At 42.9% G+C, this 22,971-nt stretch overlaps 2 protein-coding genes across 5 annotated transcripts; both read right to left on the reverse strand.

Moving 5' to 3' along the window:
- Positions 1 to 54: 54 nt before the first annotated feature.
- Positions 55 to 17,916, reverse strand: LOC135558520 (fatty acyl-CoA hydrolase precursor, medium chain-like). 4 transcript variants are annotated; one of them, XM_064992384.1, is made up of 14 exons: positions 17,837 to 17,916; positions 9,582 to 9,687; positions 7,639 to 7,843; positions 7,331 to 7,469; positions 7,103 to 7,236; positions 6,816 to 6,969; positions 6,606 to 6,710; positions 6,324 to 6,428; positions 6,034 to 6,174; positions 5,842 to 5,922; positions 3,202 to 3,349; positions 2,851 to 3,000; positions 2,519 to 2,591; positions 55 to 512 (listed from the first exon to the last, which is right to left on the reverse strand). In XM_064992384.1, exons 2-14 carry the CDS (start codon positions 9,679 to 9,681, stop codon positions 329 to 331), a joined length of 1,719 nt encoding a protein of 572 aa, XP_064848456.1. In that variant the 5' UTR covers positions 9,682 to 9,687; positions 17,837 to 17,916; the 3' UTR covers positions 55 to 328. The 4 variants fall into 4 exon arrangements, with proteins under 4 accessions (XP_064848456.1, XP_064848465.1, XP_064848481.1 ...); XM_064992393.1 differs by lacking the exon at positions 17,837 to 17,916 and adding an exon at positions 11,679 to 12,122; XM_064992401.1 differs by having other exon boundaries at positions 374 to 512; positions 2,903 to 3,000.
- gas8 (growth arrest-specific 8) lies at positions 17,851 to 22,956 on the reverse strand. The gene is made up of 4 exons (XM_064984838.1): positions 22,915 to 22,956; positions 22,457 to 22,543; positions 21,014 to 21,190; positions 17,851 to 17,976 (listed from the first exon to the last, which is right to left on the reverse strand). The coding sequence occupies exons 1-4, from the start codon at positions 22,954 to 22,956 to the stop codon at positions 17,851 to 17,853; spliced, it is 432 nt and encodes a 143-aa protein (XP_064840910.1).
- Between the last annotated feature and the right edge of the window lie 15 nt (positions 22,957 to 22,971).

The following is a 22,971-nucleotide window of genomic DNA, read 5'->3' on the forward strand; positions in this document are numbered from 1 at the left end:
AGTGTCTAAATGTTTTATTACTAAGCAGAAGGACAATCATCAAATCAGTCACACTTTATGGATTGTATGGCTTTAATTGGGCATATGAACACAGCAAGATAAAAAAAAAAAAATAGGCTACACAATATCAAAAACAATTAATATATAAAATAGAAGAGCAAACCACTACAGAAAATCTGGAATATTAAAATGGCCAAAATATGATACAAAATAAGGAAAAGGCAAAGAAAGCCTCATATACTGTAACCTAATAGCAGACTGACATCACTGGAATGGAGGGAAACATGGCCACTCCTAGAACAGCATTTGACACAGTGAAAATTCAGCTCTACAGGTCATTGTGTGCATCTTTGTGTCCAGCAGTCTGCAGTCCTTTGGGGAAGTCTTCTGTCCAGAACTGGGCTCTCTTCTTCTCTGAGACACTGCCCAGCCCGAGGTTGGCCTGGATCAGTAGACACTCTTCTTCTGTGGTGAATGTTGGCCAATCAAACATATTCTCTCCGTTAGGGTTACTACAGGAACAGAGGGAGAGATAGGGACACACCCATTGGCATCATATGAGCGGCTGCACTTATGACTACTTCATTTTACATACTTTCTGAATGCATTGTATTCAGACCGCTTGACTTTTTCCACAATTGTTAAATTACAGCCTTATTCTAAATAGATTTAAGAAAACAAAACCTCAATCTACACACAATACCCCATAATGGCAAAGCGAAAACAGAAGTAGAAATGTTTGCAAATGTATTAAAAATAAACGGAAATACCTTATTTACATAAGTATTCAGACCCTTTGCTATGATCCTGTTCCCATTGATCAGCCTCGAAATATTTCTACAACTTGGAGTCCACCTGTGGTAAATTCAATTGATTGGACATGATTTGGAAAGGCACACACCTGTCTATATAAAAGGTACCACAATTGACAGTGCATGTCAGAGCAAAAACCAAGCCATGAGGTCGAAGGAATTGTCCGCAGAGCTCTGAGACAGGACTGGGTTAAGCCACAGATCTAAGGAAAGGTACCAAAAAGTCTGCAGCATTGAAGGTCCCCAAGAACACAGTGGTCTCCAGCATTCTTAAATGGAAGTTTGGAACCACCAAGACTCTTCCTAGAGCTGGCCGCCCGGCCAAACTGAGCAATCTGGGGAGAAGGGCCTTGGTCGGGGAGGTGACCAAGAACCCGATGGTCACTCTGACAGAACACCAGAGTTCCTCTGTGGATATGGGAGAACCTTCCAGAAGGCCAACCATCTCTGCAGCACTACCAGTCAGTCTTTTATGGTAGTGGCCAGACAGAAGCCATTCCTCAGTAAAAGGCACATGACAGCCCGCTTGGAGTTTGCCCAAAAGGCACATAAAAGGATTCAGACCATGAGAAAAAAAGATTATTTGGTCTGATGAAACCAAGTTTGAACTATTTGGTCTGAATGTCAAGCATCACGTCTAGAGGAAACCTGTCACCATCCTTACGGTGAAGCATGTTGGTGGCAGCATCATGCTGTGGGGATGTTCTTCAGCAGCAGGAACTGGGAGACTAGTCAGGATCGAGGGAAAGACAAATGGAGCAAAGTGCTGAGAGATCCTTGATGAAAACCTGCTCCAGAGCACTCAGGACCTCAGACTGGGGTGAAGGTTCACCTTCCAACAGGACAATGACCCGAAGCACACAGCCAGACAACGCAGGAGTCGCTTTGGGACAAGTCTCTGAATGATCTTGAGTGGCCTAGCCAGAGGCCGGACTTGACCCCGATCGGTCATCTCTGGAGAGAAATTAAAATAGCTGTGCAGCGATGCTCCTGCTCAAACCTACAGAGCTTAAGAGGATCTGCAGAGAAGAATGGTAGAAACTACAGGTGGGCCAAGCTTGTAGCGTCATACCCAAGAAGACTCAAGGCTGTAATAGCTGCCAAACATGCTTCAACAAAGTACTAAGTAAAGGGTCTGAATACTTATGCAAATGTAATAATCTCTTTTTTATATACATTTGCAAAAATATCTAAAAAACAGTTTTTGCTTTGTCATTATGGGGTATTGTGTGTAGATTGATGGGAAAAAAATATGTAACACATTTTAGAATAAGGCTGTAACGTTAACAAAATGTGGAAAAAGTCAAGGGGTCTGAAAACTTTCCGAATGTACTGTATGTATAGTACTACTATGACCCAATGCAATTGGTGGTTGATCTACTATAATGTACTATATTGAGTAACCACTAAGTAGATATGAAAAGCATACTTGGCATATAGTAGCAAATATTTTTTTGCATACAGTAGGGAGTCAAACTGTTCTTTGTCTAGTATGAACTATCTCCTGTATCTTATTTAGAAATCTATTTACTCAGAAAAAAAACTCAGAACTTCTGGCAGTATGAACTTGACTACATTATGACAGAAATCTGGTTCTTGTTACATGTCATATCTCTGCTGAAGCTTCTCCAACTGAATGCAGAGAGAGAGAGATTCTCCAACTGAAGAGAGAAAGAGAGAGAAAAAGAAAGAAAGGGATCTCTCACCCTGTTCTGGCAAAGTTAGTCCAGTATTTCATCATGGTCCTGCTAAGCTGTCGTTCCTCATCTGTCGTGTTATCTATGAGTGGAAAACTTTTTTAGTTTCTGTCGTTTCCAAGAAAAGCTGCAGAGATACAGTACAGGCTCAACAGAATGAGTTTGTCCAAAATATAATCTCCCTAAGTCTTTTGTCACGTAACAGTATTAACATCTGATTATGTTAACTTGTTACTCATGTTATTGTTATGGACAGTTCCTCCAGAATTTGATATAAAAACAAGGTTTTCAAGTATATTTTGCCTGCAATTTCTCCAGAATAAAAATAAATAAAATTGCACCTAACATCACTATGTCATCTGTCCAAAAGGGGGCGCCAAACACAAAGCCAACCTCATCAAAGTGGTCTGCTTTCACAAAGCCTGGCCTGCTGGACTTGAACATGGAGGGGCGCTGCTGGAACTCATAGTAGTAGATCAAGCAACCAGCATCTTGTATAGACAGACATATACATTACACACAACTGTGAATACCAACACAACATGTCTATCACCTACAAAATGTCTCAATCATTTAGATATTAAACTGTCTTAAAATAATTTATTCATAATAATTATTAAATAATGTCTTCCAGGAGGTTACTAAAGAAAAATCAGGCATCAGATTGGTATAGTTCCCAGTGTATTCTTCACCTCTACACCTTCTGGCTCCCTGGATCCCAGGGACCACAATCAGCAGATCTCCCATAAGCTCCAAGAAGGCATCTCTGATCCCCACGGGGTCCTTCATGTCACCAAAGTACTCCCCTACGATGATCCCCAGGGCAGAGTCTGGCATACGCTACCAGGGAGATACAGGGTTTAAAATACAGCTCATGGACCAGACTGCTAGATGCATTATTATAAAGCTGCCACCAGGGTTGGGGAGAAACTGATTACAAAAAAAAATGGTATTAAGTGTCAGAAGTGGATTTTTAATATAATATACCATGTATGTATGTATGTATGTATGTATGTATGTATGTATGTATGTATGTATGTATGCATGTATGCATGTATGTATGCATGCATGTATGTAAATATAGTGTATATACAGTACCAGTCAAAAGTTTGGACCCATCTACTCATTCAAGGGTGTTTATTTCTACTATTTTCTACATTGTAGGATAATAGTGGACATCAAAACTATGGAATGACACATGTGGAATCATGTAGTAACCAACAAAGTGTTAAACAAATCAAAATATATTTTATATTCTTCAAAGTGTAGCCACCCCTTTGCCTTGATGACAGCTTTGCACACTTTTGGCATTTTCACAACCAGCTTAATGAGCAAGGCTTTTCCAACAGTCTTGAAGGAGTTCCCACATATGCTGAGCACTTGTTGGCTGTTTTTCCTTCACTCCGCGGTCCAACTCATCCCAAACCATCTCAATTGGGTTGAGGTCGGGTGATTGTGGAGGCCAGGTCATCTGATGCAGCACTCCATCACTCTCTTTCCTGGTCTAATAGCCCTTACACAGCCTGGAGGTGTGTTTTGGGTCATATTCCTATTGAAAAACAAAATGATAGTCCCACTAAGCACAAACCAGATGGGATGGTGTATCGCTGCAGAATACTGTGGTAGCCATGCTGGTTAAGTGTACCTTGAATTCTAAATAAATCACAGACAATGTCACCAGCAAAGCACCCCCACACCATCACACATCCTCCTCCATGCTTCACGGTGGGAACCACACATGTGGAGATCATCCGTTCACCTACTCTGCGCCTCACAAAGACACGGCGGTTGGTATAAAAAAAAATCACATTTGGACTCATCAGACCAAAGAACAGATTTCCACCAGTCTAATGTCCATTGCTTGTGTTTCTTGGCCAAAGCAAGTCTTCTTATTACTGGTGCCCTTTAGTAGTGGTTTCTTTGCAGAAATTCTACCATGAAGGGCTGATTACGCAGTCTCTTCTGAACAGGGGTGGCAGGTAGCCTAGTGGTTAGAGTGTTGGACTAGTAACCAAAAGGTTGCAAGATCAAATCCCTGAGCTGACAAGGTACAAATCTGTCATTCTGCCTAGGCCATCATTGAAAATAAGAATTGGTTTGCCTTGTAAAATAAAAAACAGTTGATGTTGATATGTGTCTGTTACTTGAACTCTACAGCAGGTGTAACTCTGGGTCTTCCTTTTGTGTGGCGGTCCTCATGAGATCCAGTTTCATAATAATTCTTAAATGTTTTTTGCGACTGCACTTGAAGAAATGCTCAAAATTCTTGAAATGTTCCGGATTCATGTTTTAAAGTAATAATGGACTGCTGTTCTTGCCATGACATGCATTCCTGGTGACAACCTCATGAAGCTGGTTGAGAGAATGCCACGAGTGTGCAAAGCTGTCATCAAGGCAAAGGGTGGACACTTTGAATAATCTCAAATATAACACTTTTTACTACAACACTTTTTTGACTACTACATAATGTGTGTTATTTCATAGTTTTGATCTCTTCCCTATTATTATTCAATGTTGAAAATAGTACAAATAAAGAAAAACCATTGAATGGGTATGTGTCCAAACTTTTGACTGATACTGTATATTTCCCAGAGCGTACAGACTTGTTTTGTCTATAATTTAGAATACTCTATTTTCCATTTTCAAGCAGCTGCAAAACTTGTTTTCGTCTTAAATCGACAAATCCCAGTCTTTAGCCTGCATATTATCAGATAAACGTTGTTCATATTTTGCATAAAGCCTACCCACCGTTCTATATTAACCAATCAAGTAGCAGTCTTGTGTGACAATCAAAGGAGGAACTCTAGGATCTCCTCTTAAATCTACAGGTTGATAATACTCTGTAATTATCATCCCAGTGTGTATTTTCCTGCGTACATCATGAAGTTTAAGTGAAATTCTGATTGTTCTTTCACCAGCAAAAATATACTTTTTAAAAGCTAGATGATTACTTTGTTGAATACTTTTAAATTCAGAAAGGATGTTTGCGAAAAAAAAATACATTATGAAATCTTTCTGATTTCTCAATGAAATTCAAATCAGCATTGCAAAAAGGCGCACGTTTAAGTTTGTTCCACCCGAGCAAGTCTGACCACAAGTCAGAGACCACTATGACACACCAAATGCATTTGATGGATCCTTCTCGTCTTCTTCTAATGCCTCTTAAGGAGAAAGTAATCAAAAAGCAACTGAAAGTAATCCGATTACATTACTGAGTTTGTGCAATCCAAAAGTTACATTACTGATTAGTTTTGGACAGGAACTTAGTAACTAAAAAAAATACATTTAGAAAGTAACCTACCCAACCCTGGCTGCCACCATACTTCACTAACCAGTTCCTGAAGCATAAACGCCAGGATCATCATCATGTTTTCACGGGTCATTCCAAGATCCCATCCAGGAAAAAGGAAAAACTGGTGGAACACACAAAATCTTACAACACCAAAAAATGATAAAAGTGCATTTACCTGTAAAATATATGACAGACAGTTTTCATATCTTCATGCAAGGACATACATACATACATGTGGGAGCATCCATCCATACTCATGGTTGTTGACCCCTATGATCCTGGGGAAGCCCAGGAAGCTCTTGGTCTGCAGGACTTCCTCCAGGTTGGTAGGGATGACTGTCCCATCCCTGTGCACAGACAGAACCATATCCCCCTGTGGAGAGAGAGGATGGGCCCCAGCCAGAATGGAAGTCAAACAACAGCGGTATATAGTATATGTTAGTTAAAGCAGAAACAGCCTGGCATTCAGATACATACACCCCACATACTGTAGGGTGAGTGTGAGGCTCAGAACAAACCTACCATTGCAGGTGTAGCCGCCTCTATGTCTTGTGGGCTGAGGGTACTGAGGCAGGTCATGATCTCTGCAGAGTCATCACTGGGACATCCTGCACTCTGTGCCACCAGCTGGAGGAAGGAGAGATTGAAACCAGAGCATTTGAATGACGGTAATTACAACACTTTACATTGTACCAGAATAATAACGACAGTTATAAGACCACTGAAGGTTTTATTGCATATGAACCAATGTATGGGATCCTTAAGACTTGCTGTTACGATCAGCACAGTGAAACAGCAGATCACCTGTGCAGCAGGTTTGGGGTCATCCTGGATGAACAGAGAAATGAGGGGTACTCCACTCTGACTGATGGCCTTGTGGAACAGTCCTGATGACAGAGGGGACATCATCTGGACAGCCAGAACCATGGATCAGTTCCCAAAGTAAGCCTACATACAGACAGTGCATCTTTCTGTATCAGCAAGTATCTGTTTCCCTAGATCTACAATACACACATGTAAAAAGATGGCAACACCCCCAGAAGACTCTCCGAAAATGGTGACAGATCCTGGGTCTCCCCCAAAACTGCTGATGGTCTCCTGCACCCAGCGCAGGGCACACACCTGGTCCAGAATACCCACGTTCCCGGGGTACTGGCCATCCCCTGTGCTGGACAGTCACACAGACATTAGATCCGATATGCCAGGGTTGTGTTCAGTAGACAACAAACAGTAGAAGATGTTACTGACCTGAATTTGTGCATAGATCCTATTGACCAAAATCAGTACCAATAAAAGTGTACCTGAGGAACCCTGGGATACCCAGACGGTATTGAAGGATGACCACCACAACGTCCCCGAAGGCAGCCAATGAGGAGCCATCATAGAGTGAAGCCCCTCCCATGAGAAAGCCTCCACCATGGATCCAAATCATCACCTACAAACATTTTTTTTTAGACTAGACCACCAAACAAAAGACATCTAACTCAGAGTAGGCAAGCATATGAGTACATTCTCATGTCTCTCCTCACTGGTAGTTTCCTTGGGTCTCCAGGTTTGACTGGTGTGTAGATGTTCAGGTAAAGGCAGTCCTCTGAGGTGGTTAGGACAGGGAACCGACCTCCGTACAGGTCCACCATTTGTCTAGTGTGGTTCATGTTCTGCAGACACCTGTGTGTTAATAGGACAAGAAAGGTGATATTTTCTTATACTAAGAATAAAAATATGGCAGAATGTTAATGTTCATCAGAATAAGCATGATTCAGAGTTCCTCATAAAACAGTATAGGCTGTTTGTCTCCCTGCCTGTCTCTCTTAGACATTACTGCTTAAACTCATACAGAGGGGGGTAAGCCTTGGCATCTCTTAGTCCCTGCCACACCCGGGGAGGCCGGGGGGCCTGGAACCTCAGGGGCCCGACAGGGGGCTCAGCGAAGGGGATCCCCAGGTAGGCAGCCACCTTCCTCTGGCTCTCTCTCACTCTGACCAGTCTGCCCTCCAGCTGACCATAACTAGTATGAAGCTGGAAGAGGCTCTCTCTGTCGCCTGGAAAATATTTAAAAGTTATAGAAAAGGCATTGTAGTAGTCTGTCAAAGGACGCATTCATTGGGAAAGGAGCGATTTACAACCATACCAAACTATAAAAAGTACATATAGATTCTTGTTTACAGCTAATCAATGTATTTCATAGTTGCTAAATAGTGAATTAAACAGGACAAACTCAGCAAAAAAAGAAACTTCCTCCCACTGTCAACTGTGTATATTTTCAGCAAACTTAACATGTGTAAATATTTGTATGAACATAACAAGATTCAACAACAAACATAAACTGAACAAGTTCCACAGACATGTGACTAACAGAATTTGAAAAATGTGTCCCTGAACAAAGGGAGGGTCAAAATCAAAAGTAACAGTCACTATCTGGTGTGGCCTACAGCTGCATTAAGTACTGCAGTGAATCTCCTCCTCATGGACTGCACCAGATTTGCCAGTTATTGCTGTAAGATATTACCCCACTCTTCCACCAAGGCACCTGCAAGTTCCCAGACATTTCTGGGGGGGTGGGGTAGCCATGGCAGAGATCCGGGCTCTTCGCTGGCCATGGCAGAACACTGGCATTCCTGTCTTGCAGGAAATAACACACAGAACGAGCAGTATGGCTTGTGGCATTGTCATGCTGGAGGGTCATGTCAGGATGAGCCTGCAGGAAAGGAACCAGGGGCGGCAGTGTAGCCTAGTGGTTAGAGCGTTGGAAGGTTGCAAGTTCAAACCCCCGCGCTGACAAGGTACAAATCTGTCGTTCTGCCCCTGAACAGGCAGGCACTGTTCCTAGGCCGTCATTGAAAATAAGAATTTGTTCTTAACTGACTTGCCGAGTTAAATAAAGGTAAAATAAACAATGACAAGCTCAGTCCATGATGCTGTGACGGACCCTCCACCTCCAAATCAATCCCGCTCCAGAGTAAAGGCCTCGGTGTAATGCTCATTCCTTCGATGATAAAAGTGAATCCAATCATCACCCCTGGTGAGACAAAATTGTGACTCATCAGTGAAGAGCACTTTTTTCCAGTCCTGTCTGCTCCAGCGACGGTGGGTTTGTGCCTATAGGCGACGTTGTTGCTGGTGATGTCTGGGGAGGACCTGCCTTACAACAGGCCTACAAGCCCTCCGTCCAGCCTCTCTTAGCCTATTGCGGACAGTCTGAGCACTGATGGAGGGATTGTGCATTCCTGGTGTAACTTGGGCAGTTGTTGTTGCCATCCTGTATCTGTCCCGCAGGTGTGATGTTCGGATGTACTGATTCTATGCAGGTGTTACACGTGGTCTGCCACTGCGAGGACGATCAGCTGTCCGTCCTGTCTCCCTGTAGCGCTGTCTTAAGCGTCTCACAGTACGTACATTGCAATGTATTGCCCTGGCTACATCTGCAGTCCTCTTGCCTCCTTGCAGCATGCCTAAGGCACATTCACACAGATGAGCAGGGACCCTGGACATCTTTCTTTTGGTGTTTTTCAGGGTCAGTAGAAAGGCCTATTTAGTGTCCTAAGTTTTCAAAACTGTGACCTTAATTGCCTACCGTCTGTAAGCTGTTAGTGTCTTAACGACCGTTCCACAGGTGCATGTTCATAAATGTTTTATGGTTCATTGAACAAGCATGGGAAACAGTGTTTAAACCCTTTACAATTAAGATCTGTGAAGTTATTTGGATTTTTACAAATGATCTTTGAAAGACAGGGTCCTGAAAAAGGGACGTTTATTTTTTTGCTGAGTTTACAAACTTACCTTCGACTGTATGGAAACTCACAAACAGGCTCAGACTTATCCATGCGAGCAGGACTCTTCTGCCCTGACACATCATAGTGGTGCCAGAGAGATTATCCATTCACATCTGTAGAATATCAAACCACATGAAGATCTATTTCAGCAGTTGCCGATTTACATAATCTTTATACATTAATGCACATTACATCCCTATCCAGTGAGTAACCAAATATCAATACATTAGAGAGAAAAGTATGCCCTCCAGCTAAAGGAATATGAACCGTATGGAGCCCCTATTCAGTTAAATGCCTTCAGTAAATCTGTGGAAGACTGAGGATTGAGCTGCTCTTCATATCACAGGCTGGGATTGGAAACTCCAATGCAACCTGTTATGGATTTTCTAAAAAGCCAGCCGAGTTGATTCAGTCCTGATCGAATGTCAAACAGCAGTTTGAAAAGGGGGGAGTCCTCTGAAAGAACATCCTGGTTTGTTTTAATCTTCTATAGCTGCCTGAACATGCACTATGAAATTAGATGTCACGCTACTAACTCCACTTGTTTATCTTGGGTCTACATTTCTGCCAAGTTCAGAGTGTGCAGAACACCAACAATGACATGATATCAGGTAATTAACTATGAGTAAATTTCCTACAGCTTGGCTCAGGACAGGAGTAGACTAGACCTTGAGCTAACCTGGATAGAGATTACATTGGACTAACAGCAACAGCATTGGCCATACAGTAAACTAAAATGCTGACGTTACAGCAGGCTGTGACATCAAAAGTCCCTGGTGTCACGTATGCTCCCTCTCCAACGCTCTAGGTCACCAGGCTGCTCATTATTACACACACCTAACACCATCGTACACCAAACCGTCTGCTAGTTTGCCCTTGCTAGCTAATTTGTCCCATTTAGCTAGCTTGCTGTTGCTAGCTAATTTGTCCTGGGATATAAACATTGAGTTGTTATTTTATCTGAAATGCACAAGTTCCTCTACTCCAACAATTAATCCATAAAATGGTCAACCGAATCATTTCTAATCACCTCTTCCTTCCAGGCTTTTTCTTCTCTTGACTTTATATTGTGATTGGCAACTTTCAGAAATTAGGTGCATTACCACCACTGACCTCATGGATCTTTCAGTCACCCATGTAGGTATAACCAATGAGGAGATGGCATGTGGGTGCCTGCTTCTATAAACCAATGAGGGGATGGGAGAGGCAGGACTTGCAGAGGATCTGTGTCACAAATAGAACTGACTTCTATTTTAGCCCTTGGCAAGCAGACGCTCGTTGGAGTGAGGAGAGCAAATAATTCAATAATAACACATTTATTTTGCAATGTTCGTGCACACGACAGCGAGCTGTGTAGTCAGCCTGTAATACACCTCATTTCTGAAAGTTGTCAATAATGCTTTTCGACCTGTCCTCAAATTAATGTAATTGGTTCAAAGTTTGTTTTAATATTTTAACCTGCGTGTCGTGCTCGCGTTTGGTGTGGGGGGACAAAATACATTTATACACGATGGCGCACGCGCGCAGCCGGTTTGGGTTCCGTGTAGACTCATCTGGACTTTATTACCTCCCTTATATCTGTCACTCCCTTTTTGTTACTTTCCCATGCGTTAATGTTTCACGTTTGTACTCTACTCGTGTTTCTTGTTTTGTTCTACGTTCATTTATTTATTAAATGCACTCCCTGAACTTGCTTCCCGACTCTCAGCGTACACATTACACCTGTTTTTAATGTGATGTGGAATAAGCAATGCATCAAATACATTATGGAATTATAGTAAACTAGTTGAATGCAACCCACCCACATAAAATACAGTGTATAGTCTAGGCTATAAGTGTTATGTTTGTTCCTTATATAATGACAAACCGGGGCCTAGGTTGAACTACTTTTAATGAACATACTTCAGCTAGAAAACTCCATGTAATGCAAGGCATTATTTAACCATCCGCCCAGCCTGCTGGGTAACGTAGTCTACATGTTATTAACACATAACACAATAAGTATTATAAGTCAATTTACATTTTCAACTATCATGCATTACAGTAAAAGCAGGACTAGAGGCAGCTACTTAAAATCATTTGCAAGATAAGTATCTTGGCTCACCAGTGAAAGCTGCTCTCCAGTTGATAACTCGGTGCAATATCTAGCATTGACATTAAAGTCCGCTGTTTAGAAATGCCATAACCTGACAATCTTTCAATACGAAGGAACCAGAAATCAGTTTTAGTGTACTGGAATTTTGTGCAGTTTGGTTGTTTTCGGATTTTTTTAAACGCCCAATGAGGGACGGGGCAGGATCAATTTGATCAAAAATCCCTGACTGGCACCTAGCGATAGTCACGTGTGTCCACTAGAGTTCATGCACCCAGATGCTGTTACCATGGAGGTAGGAACGCTTGCGGCAGTTGTGCTGAGTGCCGACAAAGGCATAAAAGACAGAGGCAGCCTCAGTCTCGGGCTAGCAGGCGTGTAAAATGGATGTCTCTATTCCATTTAAGGAAATCAAGCTACACAACGAAAAACACCACGAAACTTCTACCCCCAAGCCATGAGACTGCTAATGAATGGTTAACCAGATAGCTACCCGGACGATCTGCATTGACCCTTTTCCCACTAACTCATCACATATGCTGCTGCAACTGCTTGTATTCTGTGCTGTTAATTATATGTACATATCCACCTCACTTACCTCTTAACCCTGCACATATGTTATGTATTGTTTTATTAAACCTTTATTTTATCATCAGGGAGTCATACTGCGACCAAGGTCTATTTTACAGAAGAGCCCTGAATTACATAAAACACACTAAATATAAATACAAAAAGTAAGCAGAAAGAAAAACAGTCATAATAACACAGCAATCAGTAAAAAGGTGCTCAATCAGCATTGATTGAGGACCTTTGGCCTAGAGGCAGCAAAACATCACATTTAAGAACATTTTGAATATTCTTTGCACCTTATCTGTGGAACAAACTCAAATCTGATTTATCTAACTCATTAGAGACCAAAGGAATTTCCAGAGTTAGCCATCCTTGAGCTCAGGTGTGGTAACTCATGTGTCTAAAGTTGAGTAATGTCACGTACAATGGGACTTTTTGTAAAAGGGCTTTATAAATGAAAAACATATCAATGTATCAACATATTTGACATCAAAGAAGGCCAACCAACTTTCTGGTCGAGAATGCAGAGATGAGTACTAAAATTGTCACCCGTAATAAAGCGCTTTGCGCTAGGATAAACTGTATCTAGTGGCTTTAATGAAGTGGCAGCTACATTCATATAGATGTGGCCATAGTCTAGGACCGATAGGAATGTCAACTGAATCATCTGCTTTCTACTATTTAGAGAGAGGCAGGACCTATTGCTATAGAATAACAACATTTTTATTCCCAGCTTCATAATGAACTCATCAATATGCTTTTTAATAGACAGCTTTTCATCGATCCAGATATTTGCAAGCATGGACACGATCAATATGGGCACCATCCAAAGTACATACTGCATGCTTAAATCAGAGTTATTTTTATGCGCTTGAGAACATCTTATTTAGTTTTACCTGCATTCAATACTAATTTCAGGTCATTAACATTTTTCTGTAATACAATAAAGGCAGACTAGTTCAGATAGAGCCTGGTTAACCGTGGGGGAAAAAGTATACACAAGAGTATCATCGGCATACAAGTGAAGGTAATTATTTTTACTGACATCTCAATATTGTTAATGTAAACAGTAAAAAGTACAGGTCCAAAAATGGACCCCTGCGGGACACCTTTCGTAATATCCAGGAAACCTGATTTAACACCATCAGTCAACAGACACGGAGTTGTATCTGTCAAGTCATTTTTAAAACAAGGTACACGTAGCCTGGTCTAGGCCAATTGAGGAAAGGCCGCCTTCCAAACCTTGGGTATAGAACCAGATGTAATCATCAGTGAAAGATCTACATATACTGCATATTCAAAAGTATATGAACACCCCTTCAAATGAGTGGATTTGGCTATTTCAGCCACACCCATTGCAGACAAGTGTGTATTTATATATAAAAAATATTTTATATATTTTTTAAAGCACACCGCCATGCAATCTCCATAGACAAACATTTGCAGTAGAATGGCTTTATTGGAAGAGCTCAGTGACTTGCAACGTGGCACCATCAAGTTAGTTTGTCAAATGTATGCCCTACTTGAGCTGCCCCGGTCAACTGTAAGTGCTGTTGTGAAGTGGAAACGTCTAAGAGCAACAACGGCTCAGCCGCGAAGCGGTAGGTCACACAAGCTCACAGAATGGGGTGCAGAGTGGCAAAGCGCGTAAAATTTGTCCGTCCTCGGTTGCAACACTCACTACCGTGTTCCAAATTGCCTCTGGAAGCAACGTCAGCACAAGAACTGTGCGTCTGGAGCTTCATGAAATGAGTTTCCAGGGCCGAGGAGCCACACACAAGCCGTAGATCGCCATGCACAATGCCAAGCGAAGCCTGGAGTGGTATAAAGCTCGCAGCCATTGGACTCTGGAGCAGTGGAAATGCGTTCTCTGGAGTGATGAATCACGCTTCACCATCTGGCTGTCCGAAGGTCTAATCTGAGTTTGGAAGATGCCAGGAGAACGCTACCTGACCCAATGCATAGTGCCAACTGCAAAGTTTGGTGGAGGAGGAATAATGGTCTGGGGCTGTTTTCCCATGGTTCGGGCTAGGCCCCTTAGTTCCAGTGAAAGGAAATTTTAACTCTACAGCATACAATGACATTCTAGACAATTTCTGTGCTTTCAACTTAGTGGAAGGCCCTTTCCTGTTTCAGCATGACAATAACCCTGTGCACAAAGCGAGGTCCATACAGAAACGGTTTGTCGAGATTGGTTTGGAAGAACTTGAATTCCCTGCACAGAGTTCTGACTTCAAACCCAACGAAGACCTTTGGGATAATATGTAACGCCGACTGCGAGCCAGGCCTAATCACCCAACATCAGTGCCGGACCTTCCTAAAGATCTTGTTGCTGAATGGAAGCAAGTCCCCGCAGCAATGTTCCAACATCTAGTGGATAGCATTCTCAGAATAGTGGAGGCTGTTATAGTAGCAAAGGGGGGGGGGGACTTCATATTAATGAGCATGATTTTGGAATGAGATGTTCGACGAGCAGGTTCCCACGTACTTTTGGTCATGTAGTGTATTTTACTGGTTTGTGACTCACTGACACTGCCCCCAGTTTGAGGGGAATAAAGCAGCCCAAGAGTTAACACACACAGGAACTTTAATCACACACAGGAGAAGATTAACATGGGTATGGTTCTGTAAAGGTACAGAAACAGAGAATGAATGTAAAGATGGAATGCAATGAATAGAGCAGGATGAATGTATGCATATCAAATCTGGCAGCAACCTTTTAAGGTTGCTGCCCCTATCGTCACCAAGCCTCTCTCTCCTTTCTGGGAAGGTTCATATTGCTGGAAGGCAATCGCGGTTCGTACTTTATTTAAAGGGGAGATCAAGCCGATCCTAACTGTTATAGGCCTATTTCTATTTTTCCCTGTTTATCAAAAGTGTTGGAAAAACGTGTCAATAATCAACCGACTGGCTTTCTTGAATTCTATAGTAATCTCTCTGGTACACAATCTGGTTTTCGCTCAGGTTATGGATGTGTCACTGCAACCTTAAAAGGTCCTCAATGATGTCCCCATTGCCCTTGATTCTAAGCAATGTTGTGGTGATATTTTTGACTTGGCCAAAGCTTTTGATACGGTAGACCATTCCATTCTTGTGGGCCGGCTATGGAGTATTGGTGTCTGAGGGGTCTTTGGCCTGGTTTGCTAACTACCTCTCTCAAAGAGTGCAGTGTATAAAGTCAGAAATTCTGTCTCAGCCACTGCCTGCCACCAAGGGAGTACCCAAAGACTCAATCCTAGGCCCCACGCTCTTCTCAATTTACATCAACAACATAGCTCAGGCAGTAGGAAGCTCTCTCATCCATTTATATGCAGATGATAGTCTTATACTCAGCTGGCCCCTCCCTGGAGTTTGTGTTAAATGCTCTACAACAAATCTTTCTTAGTGTTCAAAACGCTTCCTCTACCCTTAAGGACAACAAAGTCAAGGTATTGGAGTGGCCATCACAAAGCCCTGACCTCAATCCTATAGAAAATGTAGGCCTCCTTGCTCACGCACACAAACCGAACTCAGTTACACCAACATTGTCAGGAGGAATAGTGTAACGCTCCGGGTGTCGTGGGTGTGGAGTCAGACCGAAAATTTTGACCCAAGTTAAACAATTTAAAGGAAATGCTACCAAATACTAATTGAGTGTATGTAAACTTCTGACCCACTGGGAATGTGATGAAAGAAATAAAAGCTGAAATAAATCACTCTCCACTTTATTTTAAGAATTTGAAATGTCAATAATAGTAGGGACCCTAACTAACCTAAGGCAGGGAATATTTACTAGGATTAAATGTCAGGAATTGTGAAAAACTGAGTTTAAATGTATTTGGCAAAGGTGTATGTAAACTTCGGACTTCAACTGTACATGGCTGTACATGGCTAAAGCTACAGAAACAGAGAGACAATGAATATCCACATGGAATGCAATGAACAGAGTAGGATGAATGTATGCATATCAAATGAGCTACAAGATTAAATAAAAATGGAACAGAACTGCAATAGCACAATAGGCAAGGACTATCTAATAAAAATGTATTACATAGTACAATAACAGCAGAGTTAATATTAACATATTTCGTAATACCATACAAATGGGCTATGCAGTCAGGTAAAACATGGATTAATGATTCAGAAACAGGGAGGGCAGAGAGCTCCAGCAAAAATTCATAAAGTTTAATCTGTCTATGCACAGCCCCAGTGAATTTTTTTACTTTAATCTTAAGCAAGGCATCAAGCACATCACAGATCGTAAATTGTTGAAATGAAAACAAATAATCACTAGAAGTTGACGGGTTAACCATCGAGTCAGCTAGAAGCTGGCAAAAGGAAGAGCAGTTGATTGACCAGGGTCAATTTATGTAACCAGGTAGGCCAGTTGAGAACAAGTTCTCATTTACAACTGCGACCGTGCCAAGATAAAGCAAAGCAGTACGACACAGAGTTACACATAAACAAACGTACAGTCAATAACACAAGAGAAAATCTATATACAGTGTGTGTAAATGGCGTGAGGTGGTAACGCAATAAATAGGCCATAGTAGCAAAGTAATGACAATTTAGCAAATGAAAACTGGAGTGATAGATGTGCAGATGACGTGCAAGTAGAAATACTGCTGTGCAAAAGAGAAAAAAAAGTAAATAAAAACAATATGGGGATGAGGTAGGTAGATTGGATGGGCTATTTACAGATGGGCTGTGTACAGCTGCTCAGATAGCTGATGCTTAAAGTTAGTGAGGGAGATATAAGTCTCCAACCTCAGCTATTTTTGCAATTCGTTCCAGTCATTGGCAGCAGAGAACTGGAAGGAAAGGTGGCCAAAGGAGGTGTTGGCTTTGGGGGTGACCAGTGAGATATACCTGCTGGAGCGTGTACTACGGGTGGGTGTTATGGTGACCAGTGAGCTGAGATAAGGTGGAGCTTTACCTAAATAATATAAAGCACTGTTTCTCAAAGCGAAAGCCTACTGAGAAAATTATTAAAAGCGTCACTTATCCTATTCTTCTCGGTTATGATGCCAGTCAGACAGAACTTGCTTAGGCAAGGAAGAAAAGGAATTTGTACGCTTTAGTCCATTTACTGTTTTCCAAAAATTTAGTTCACAGGAGTCGAAGCTTAAAAAGTAGCTTGATTTAGCCTTCTTACTTACATGTGTTACGTACGCCTCCTGGAGGAACATCCTGCTACATTTCAACTCCTCGTGGAGTGAAAAAGTAAGTGATCGTACGTGCAGGGAAGGATGACAGGACAAGAAAAATACCATTTACAAGGAATGTATTATTTCTAAACACAGTAAGGTGGGGAAAAGGATCTGGATGGAACCAAAGCAAAGAAAGTATAAGTTAGAGACCCCTCTCCTATCTTACCACTAGTTCCCTAACCTTTAGCACCATCTGGCACGCTAACCAAAATACAGGAGGTGGTCCACCCAGGTCTTACCTAGTGTGCATAGACAGATTAAATACTATGGGTTATGTATTCCTTCAGTCCTCTTGCCTAAACACTCCCAAGGTGCCTTCCCCTCCAGGAACAAGTGAAACAGAATAATTACTTATACATAGTGTTTTTGGTTATTGAAATGGTTCACTAAGTCCTATTGGCATACACATACCTCAGAAGGAGCGGCTACAAAATAATATCCACAAACGTTTCACTGACCGCCACAAAAATCAACACAGGACATAAAAAGAAGCTCTCTTCTGACAAAGGAAACCAAGCTGGAGAAGGAGTTGGTAACTGGAGCTGTTTCCCCTAATGAGAGGGAGGGGTCAGAGGTCAAGCCAATCAGTTGCTTTAGGATTCCAGGAAGCCATTTTCTGAAATACACATACATACAAACCCACAACAACACAGACACTGGGGAAAGTAACACATGAGATAATTGTTCTATGAGATATCAGCCAGTTAACGTGATCTTTATGAATTATGAAGCATTTGGGTGTCTTATATTTCACTACATAAACGTTCATAATTCACAAAAGTGATGTTAGCTGATGAAGATTATCGTGTAGAACAAAACATATAAGATCTCCTTAACCTGTGTTAACCAGACCTTATTTTTTTGGCATTCATCCAAAAACTCTACATGAAGCTAGGGTTAGGGCTGTGGTTGAGAGTTAGGGCTGAACCAGGATGTGGTCATGAAGCTAGGGTTAGGGTTGTGGTTGAGAGTTAGGGCTGAACCAGGATGTGGACATGAAGCTAGGGTTAGGGTTGTGGTTGAGAGTTAGGGCTGAACCAGGATGTGGACATGAAGCTAGGGTTAGGGTTGTGGTTGAGAGTTAGGGCTGAACCAGGATGTGGACATGAAGCTAGGGTTAGGGTTGTGGTTGAGAGTTGGGGTTGAACCAGGATGTGGTCATGAAGCTAGGGTTAGGGTTGTGGTTGAGAGTTAGGGCTGAACCAGGATGTGGTCATGAAGTTAGGGTTAGGGTTGAGAGTAAGGACTGAACCAGGATGTGGACATGAAGCTAGGGTTAGGGTTGAGAGTAAGGGCTGAACCAGGATGTGGACATGAAGCTAGGGTCAGGGTTGTGGTTGAGAGTTAGGGTTGAACCAGGATGTGGTCATGAAGCTAGGGTTAGGGTTGAGAGTAAGGACTGAACCAGGATGTGGACATGAAGCTAGGGTTAGGGTTGAGAGTAAGGGCTGAACCAGGATGTGGACATGAAGCTAGGGTCAGGGTTGTGGTTGAGAGTTAGGGTTGAACCAGGATGTGGTCATGAAGCTAGGGTTAGGGTTGAGAGTAAGGACTGAACCAGGATGTGGACATGAAGCTAGGGTTAGGGTTGTGGTTGAGAGTTGGGGCTGAACCAGGATGTGGACATGAAGCTAGGGTTAGGGTTGTGATTGAGAGTTAGGGCTGAACCAGGATGAAGACATGAAGCTAGGGTTAGGGTTGAGAGTAAGGACTGAACCAGGATGTGGACATGAAGCTAGGGTTAGGGTTGAGAGTAAGGGCTGAACCAGGATGTGGACATGAAGCTAGGGTCAGGGTTGTGGTTGAGAGTTAGGGTTGAACCAGGATGTGGTCATGAAACTAGGGTTAGGGTTGAGAGTAAGGACTGAACCAGGATGTGGACATGAAGCTAGGGTTAGGGTTAGGGTTGAGAGTTAGGGCTGAACCAGGATGTGGACATGAAGCTAGGGTTAGGGTTGTGGTTGAGAGTTAGGGCTGAACCAGGATGTGGTCATGAAGCTAGGGTTAGGGTTGAGAGTAAGGACTAGGGTTAGGTTAGTAAGGTTGAGAGTAAGGACATGAACCAGAATGTGGACATGAAGCTAGGGTTAGGGTTGAGAGTAAGGGCTGAACCAGGATGTGGTCATGAAGTTAGGGTTAGGGTTGAGAGTAAGGACTGAACCAGGATGTGGACATGAAGCTAGGGTTAGGGTTGAGAGTAAGGGCTGAACCAGGATGTGGACATGAAGCTAGGGTTAGGGTTGTGGTTGAGAGTTAGGGCTGAACCAGGATGTGGACATGAAGCTAGGGTTAGGGTTGAGAGTAAGGACTGAACCAGGATGTGGACATGAAGCTAGGGTTAGGGTTGAGAGTAAGGGCTGAACCAGGATGTGGACATGAAGCTAGGGTCAGGGTTGTGGTTGAGAGTTAGGGTTGAACCAGGATGTGGTCATGAAGCTAGGGTTAGGGTTGAGAGTAAGGACTGAACCAGGATGTGGACATGAAGCTAGGGTTAGGGTTAGGGTTGAGAGTTAGGGCTGAACCAGGATGTGGACATGAAGCTAGGGTTAGGGTTGAGAGTAAGGACTGAACCAGGATGTGGACATGAAGCTAGGGTTAGGGTTGTGGTTGAGAGTTAGGGCTGAACCAGGATGTGGACATGAAGCTAGGGTTAGGGTTGAGAGTAAGGACTGAACCAGGATGTGGACATGAAGCTAGGGTTAGGGTTGAGAGTAAGGGCTGAACCAGGATGTGGACATGAAGCTAGGGTCAGGGTTGTGGTTGAGAGTTAGGGTTGAACCAGGATGTGGTCATGAAGCTAGGGTTAGGGTTGAGAGTAAGGACTGAACCAGGATGTGGACATGAAGCTAGGGTTAGGGTTGTGGTTGAGAGTTAGGGCTGAACCAGGATGTGGACATGAAGCTAGGGTTAGGGTTGTGGTTGAGAGTTAGGGCTGAACCAGGATGTGGACATGAAGCTAGGGTTAGGGTTGAGAGTAAGGACTGAACCAGGATGTGGACATGAAGCTAGGGTTAGGGTTGAGAGTAAGGGCTGAACCAGGATGTGGACATGAAGCTATGGTCAGGGTTGTGGTTGAGAGTTAGGGTTGAACCAGGATGTGGTCATGAAGCTAGAGAGAGTTAGAGCGTTGGACTAGTAACCGGAAGGTTGCGAGTTCAAACCCCCGAGCTGACAAGGTACAAATCTGTCGTTCTGCCCCTGAACAGGCAGTTAACCCACTGTTCCCAGGCCGTCATTGAAAATAAGAATGTGTTCTTAACTGACTTGCCTGGTTAAATAAAGGTAAAATTAGGGTCAGGGTTGTGGTTGAGAGTTAGGGCTGAACCAGGATGTGGACATGAAGCTAGGGAGGGTTAGGGTTGAGAGTAAGGGCTGAACAAGGATGTGGACATGAAGCTAGGGTTAGGGTTGTGGTTGAGAGTTAGGGCTGAACCAGGATGTGGACATGAAGCTAGGGTTAGGTTTGAGTGTTAGGGCTGAACCAGGATGTGGTCATCAAGCTAGGGTTAGGGTTGAGAGTTATTGCTAAACCAGGATGTGGTCATGAAGCTAGGGTTAGGGTTAGGTACCCCAGGGACGGTAGCATACCTCCAGTTTGCGTGTGACCACGACGAGGTTGCTGAGCTGAGCCTCCTTCTTCTCCAGGGTGTTGGTCAGAGCCCCCAGTTTCCTCTCCAACAGGAGGTTCATAAAGCCACTCTTCTGCTGCACCTCCTGGATGGCCTGGGTGAACTTCTTATAGAGGTCATCACGCTCCACCTGGACCTGCACCACACAGACAAAAGGATTTGCTCAGCTCCGTTAGAAACACAGATCAGTTAAGCATGGATCAATTTGACAGAATTACATTTGATTCAATTCTGTTCCATTTTTTGGGTGTGTGAGTGCATAACAGAGGGAATGTCCTTCAATAGTAGAAAAGTGTCCAGTTCCTAGGACATTTTTAGTCGCCCTAATAAACGGTCTGTGTTGTTAGTTTGTGCTGTGGTCTCCTGTACACAGGGTAAAAGGGCAGAATGACTCATCCTTGAACTCCTCTGTAATCACGTCAAAGGAAACAATGGTGGGAAACTCCTTTTTTTATTCGAATGGAAAACATATCAGTGTAGACGCCTTTTTAGTTCTAACCCTTAATCTCATGAACACAGTGCCAATTTTTTTTCTCAGATTCTTCCCTGTCCCAAATTTGAAAAGGCTAAACGTTCTGTTTGGCATGGGTTCACAAATCCTCAAAAAGATCTACAGCTGCACCATCGAGAGTATCCTGACTGGTTGCATCACTGCCTGGTATGGCAACTGCTCAGCCTCCGAACACAAGGCACTACAGAGGGTAGTGCATACGGCCCAGTATGTCACTGGGGCCAAGCTTCCTGCCATCCAGGACCTCTATATCAGGCGGTGTCAGAGGAAGATCCTAAAAATTGTCAAAGACTCCAGCCACCCTAGTCATAGACTGTTCTCTCTGCTACTGCATGGCAAGCAATACTGGAGCGCCAAATCTAGGTCCAAGAGGCTTCTAAACAGCTTCTACCCCCAAGCCATAAGACTCCTGAACAGCTAATCAAAGGGCTACCCAGACCCCTCTTTTACACTGGTGCTACTCTCTGTTTATAATCTATGCATAGTCACTTTAACTCTACCCACATGTTCATATTACCTCGACTAACCGGTGCTCCCACACATTGACTCTGTGCCTGTACACACTGTATATAGACTTGCTTGTTATTTTACTGCTGCTGTTTAATTATTTGTTACTTTTATTTTCCATTTTTTTCATCACACTTTTTCTCCCTTCTTAACTTCTTAAAGCATTGTTGGTTAAGGGCTTGTAAGTAAGCATTTCACTGTAAGGTCTACACCAATTGTATTCGGCGCATGTGACAAATAACATTTGATTTGATTCAGTCAAGTGACAACAATTTATGGAACATGAGGACAAAAGCCTTTGTCATTACAAACCAGAGTTTTTGTGCATGTGTGTGTGCACGCTTGTACGTGTGTATGTGTATGTGTATAATTGTAGCTTCTCACCTTACTAAACCTCTGTTCCAGCACTTCGTGTTCCCACTTCAGGTCTTTCATCTCCTTATCTGCGACCTTCAGACGTGCCTTGGCCCCCTGTCAATACAGGCACAATCACTCCTGTTTACTTTCCCCAAGTACCCTACTACATTTCTATTCACTCTCAGATATACCCAACACAAACCATTCATCATAGAGCATTTGAGGGAATTTTACTTTTCCATGTTGCTATATGAATATTTTTTATGCATATCTGTCATACTGCTACATTGTTGCTTTTTGCTATAAATCTTCTCTATAATTACCATATAATTAAATATCATGTATTCTATTCTGTGTTTGTGTGTGTAACCCACCGCCAGTGAGGTCTTGTCCTTCTCGTAGTTGGCCAGTTGTTTCTGTAGCTCGGTCACCTCCTCCTTGGCCCTCTATAGGGGCTCCGTCAGGCGCTTGTTCTGCAGCAGCACCTCTGCCATGTCCTTCTCCAGACGCTCCTCCTTCCTCTTCATCTCCTACATTTGTTC

This window comes from Oncorhynchus masou, chromosome 2 (genome assembly GCF_036934945.1).
Source record: "Oncorhynchus masou masou isolate Uvic2021 chromosome 2, UVic_Omas_1.1, whole genome shotgun sequence".
Classification (NCBI taxonomy): domain Eukaryota; kingdom Metazoa; phylum Chordata; class Actinopteri; order Salmoniformes; family Salmonidae; genus Oncorhynchus; species Oncorhynchus masou.

Coding starts and splice junctions, on each gene's coding strand:
- LOC135558520 (XM_064992384.1), bottom strand. CDS start 9,681: ATGGATAATCTCTCTGGCACCACTATGATGTGTCAGGGCAGAAGAGTC. Junction 7,237..7,330: donor GAGACCCAAGGAAACTACCA/GTGAGGAGAGAC, acceptor AAATGTTTGTAG/GTGATGATTTGGATCCATGG. Junction 513..2,518: donor ACTAACTTTGCCAGAACAGG/GTGAGAGATCCC, acceptor CTGTTCCTGTAG/TAACCCTAACGGAGAGAATA.
- gas8 (XM_064984838.1), bottom strand. CDS start 22,956: ATGAAGAGGAAGGAGGAGCGTCTGGAGAAGGACATGGCAGAG. Junction 22,544..22,914: donor TGGAGAAGGACATGGCAGAG/GTGCTGCTGCAG, acceptor CTGTATTGACAG/GGGGCCAAGGCACGTCTGAA. Junction 21,191..22,456: donor TGGAACAGAGGTTTAGTAAG/GTGAGAAGCTAC, acceptor TGTGTGGTGCAG/GTCCAGGTGGAGCGTGATGA.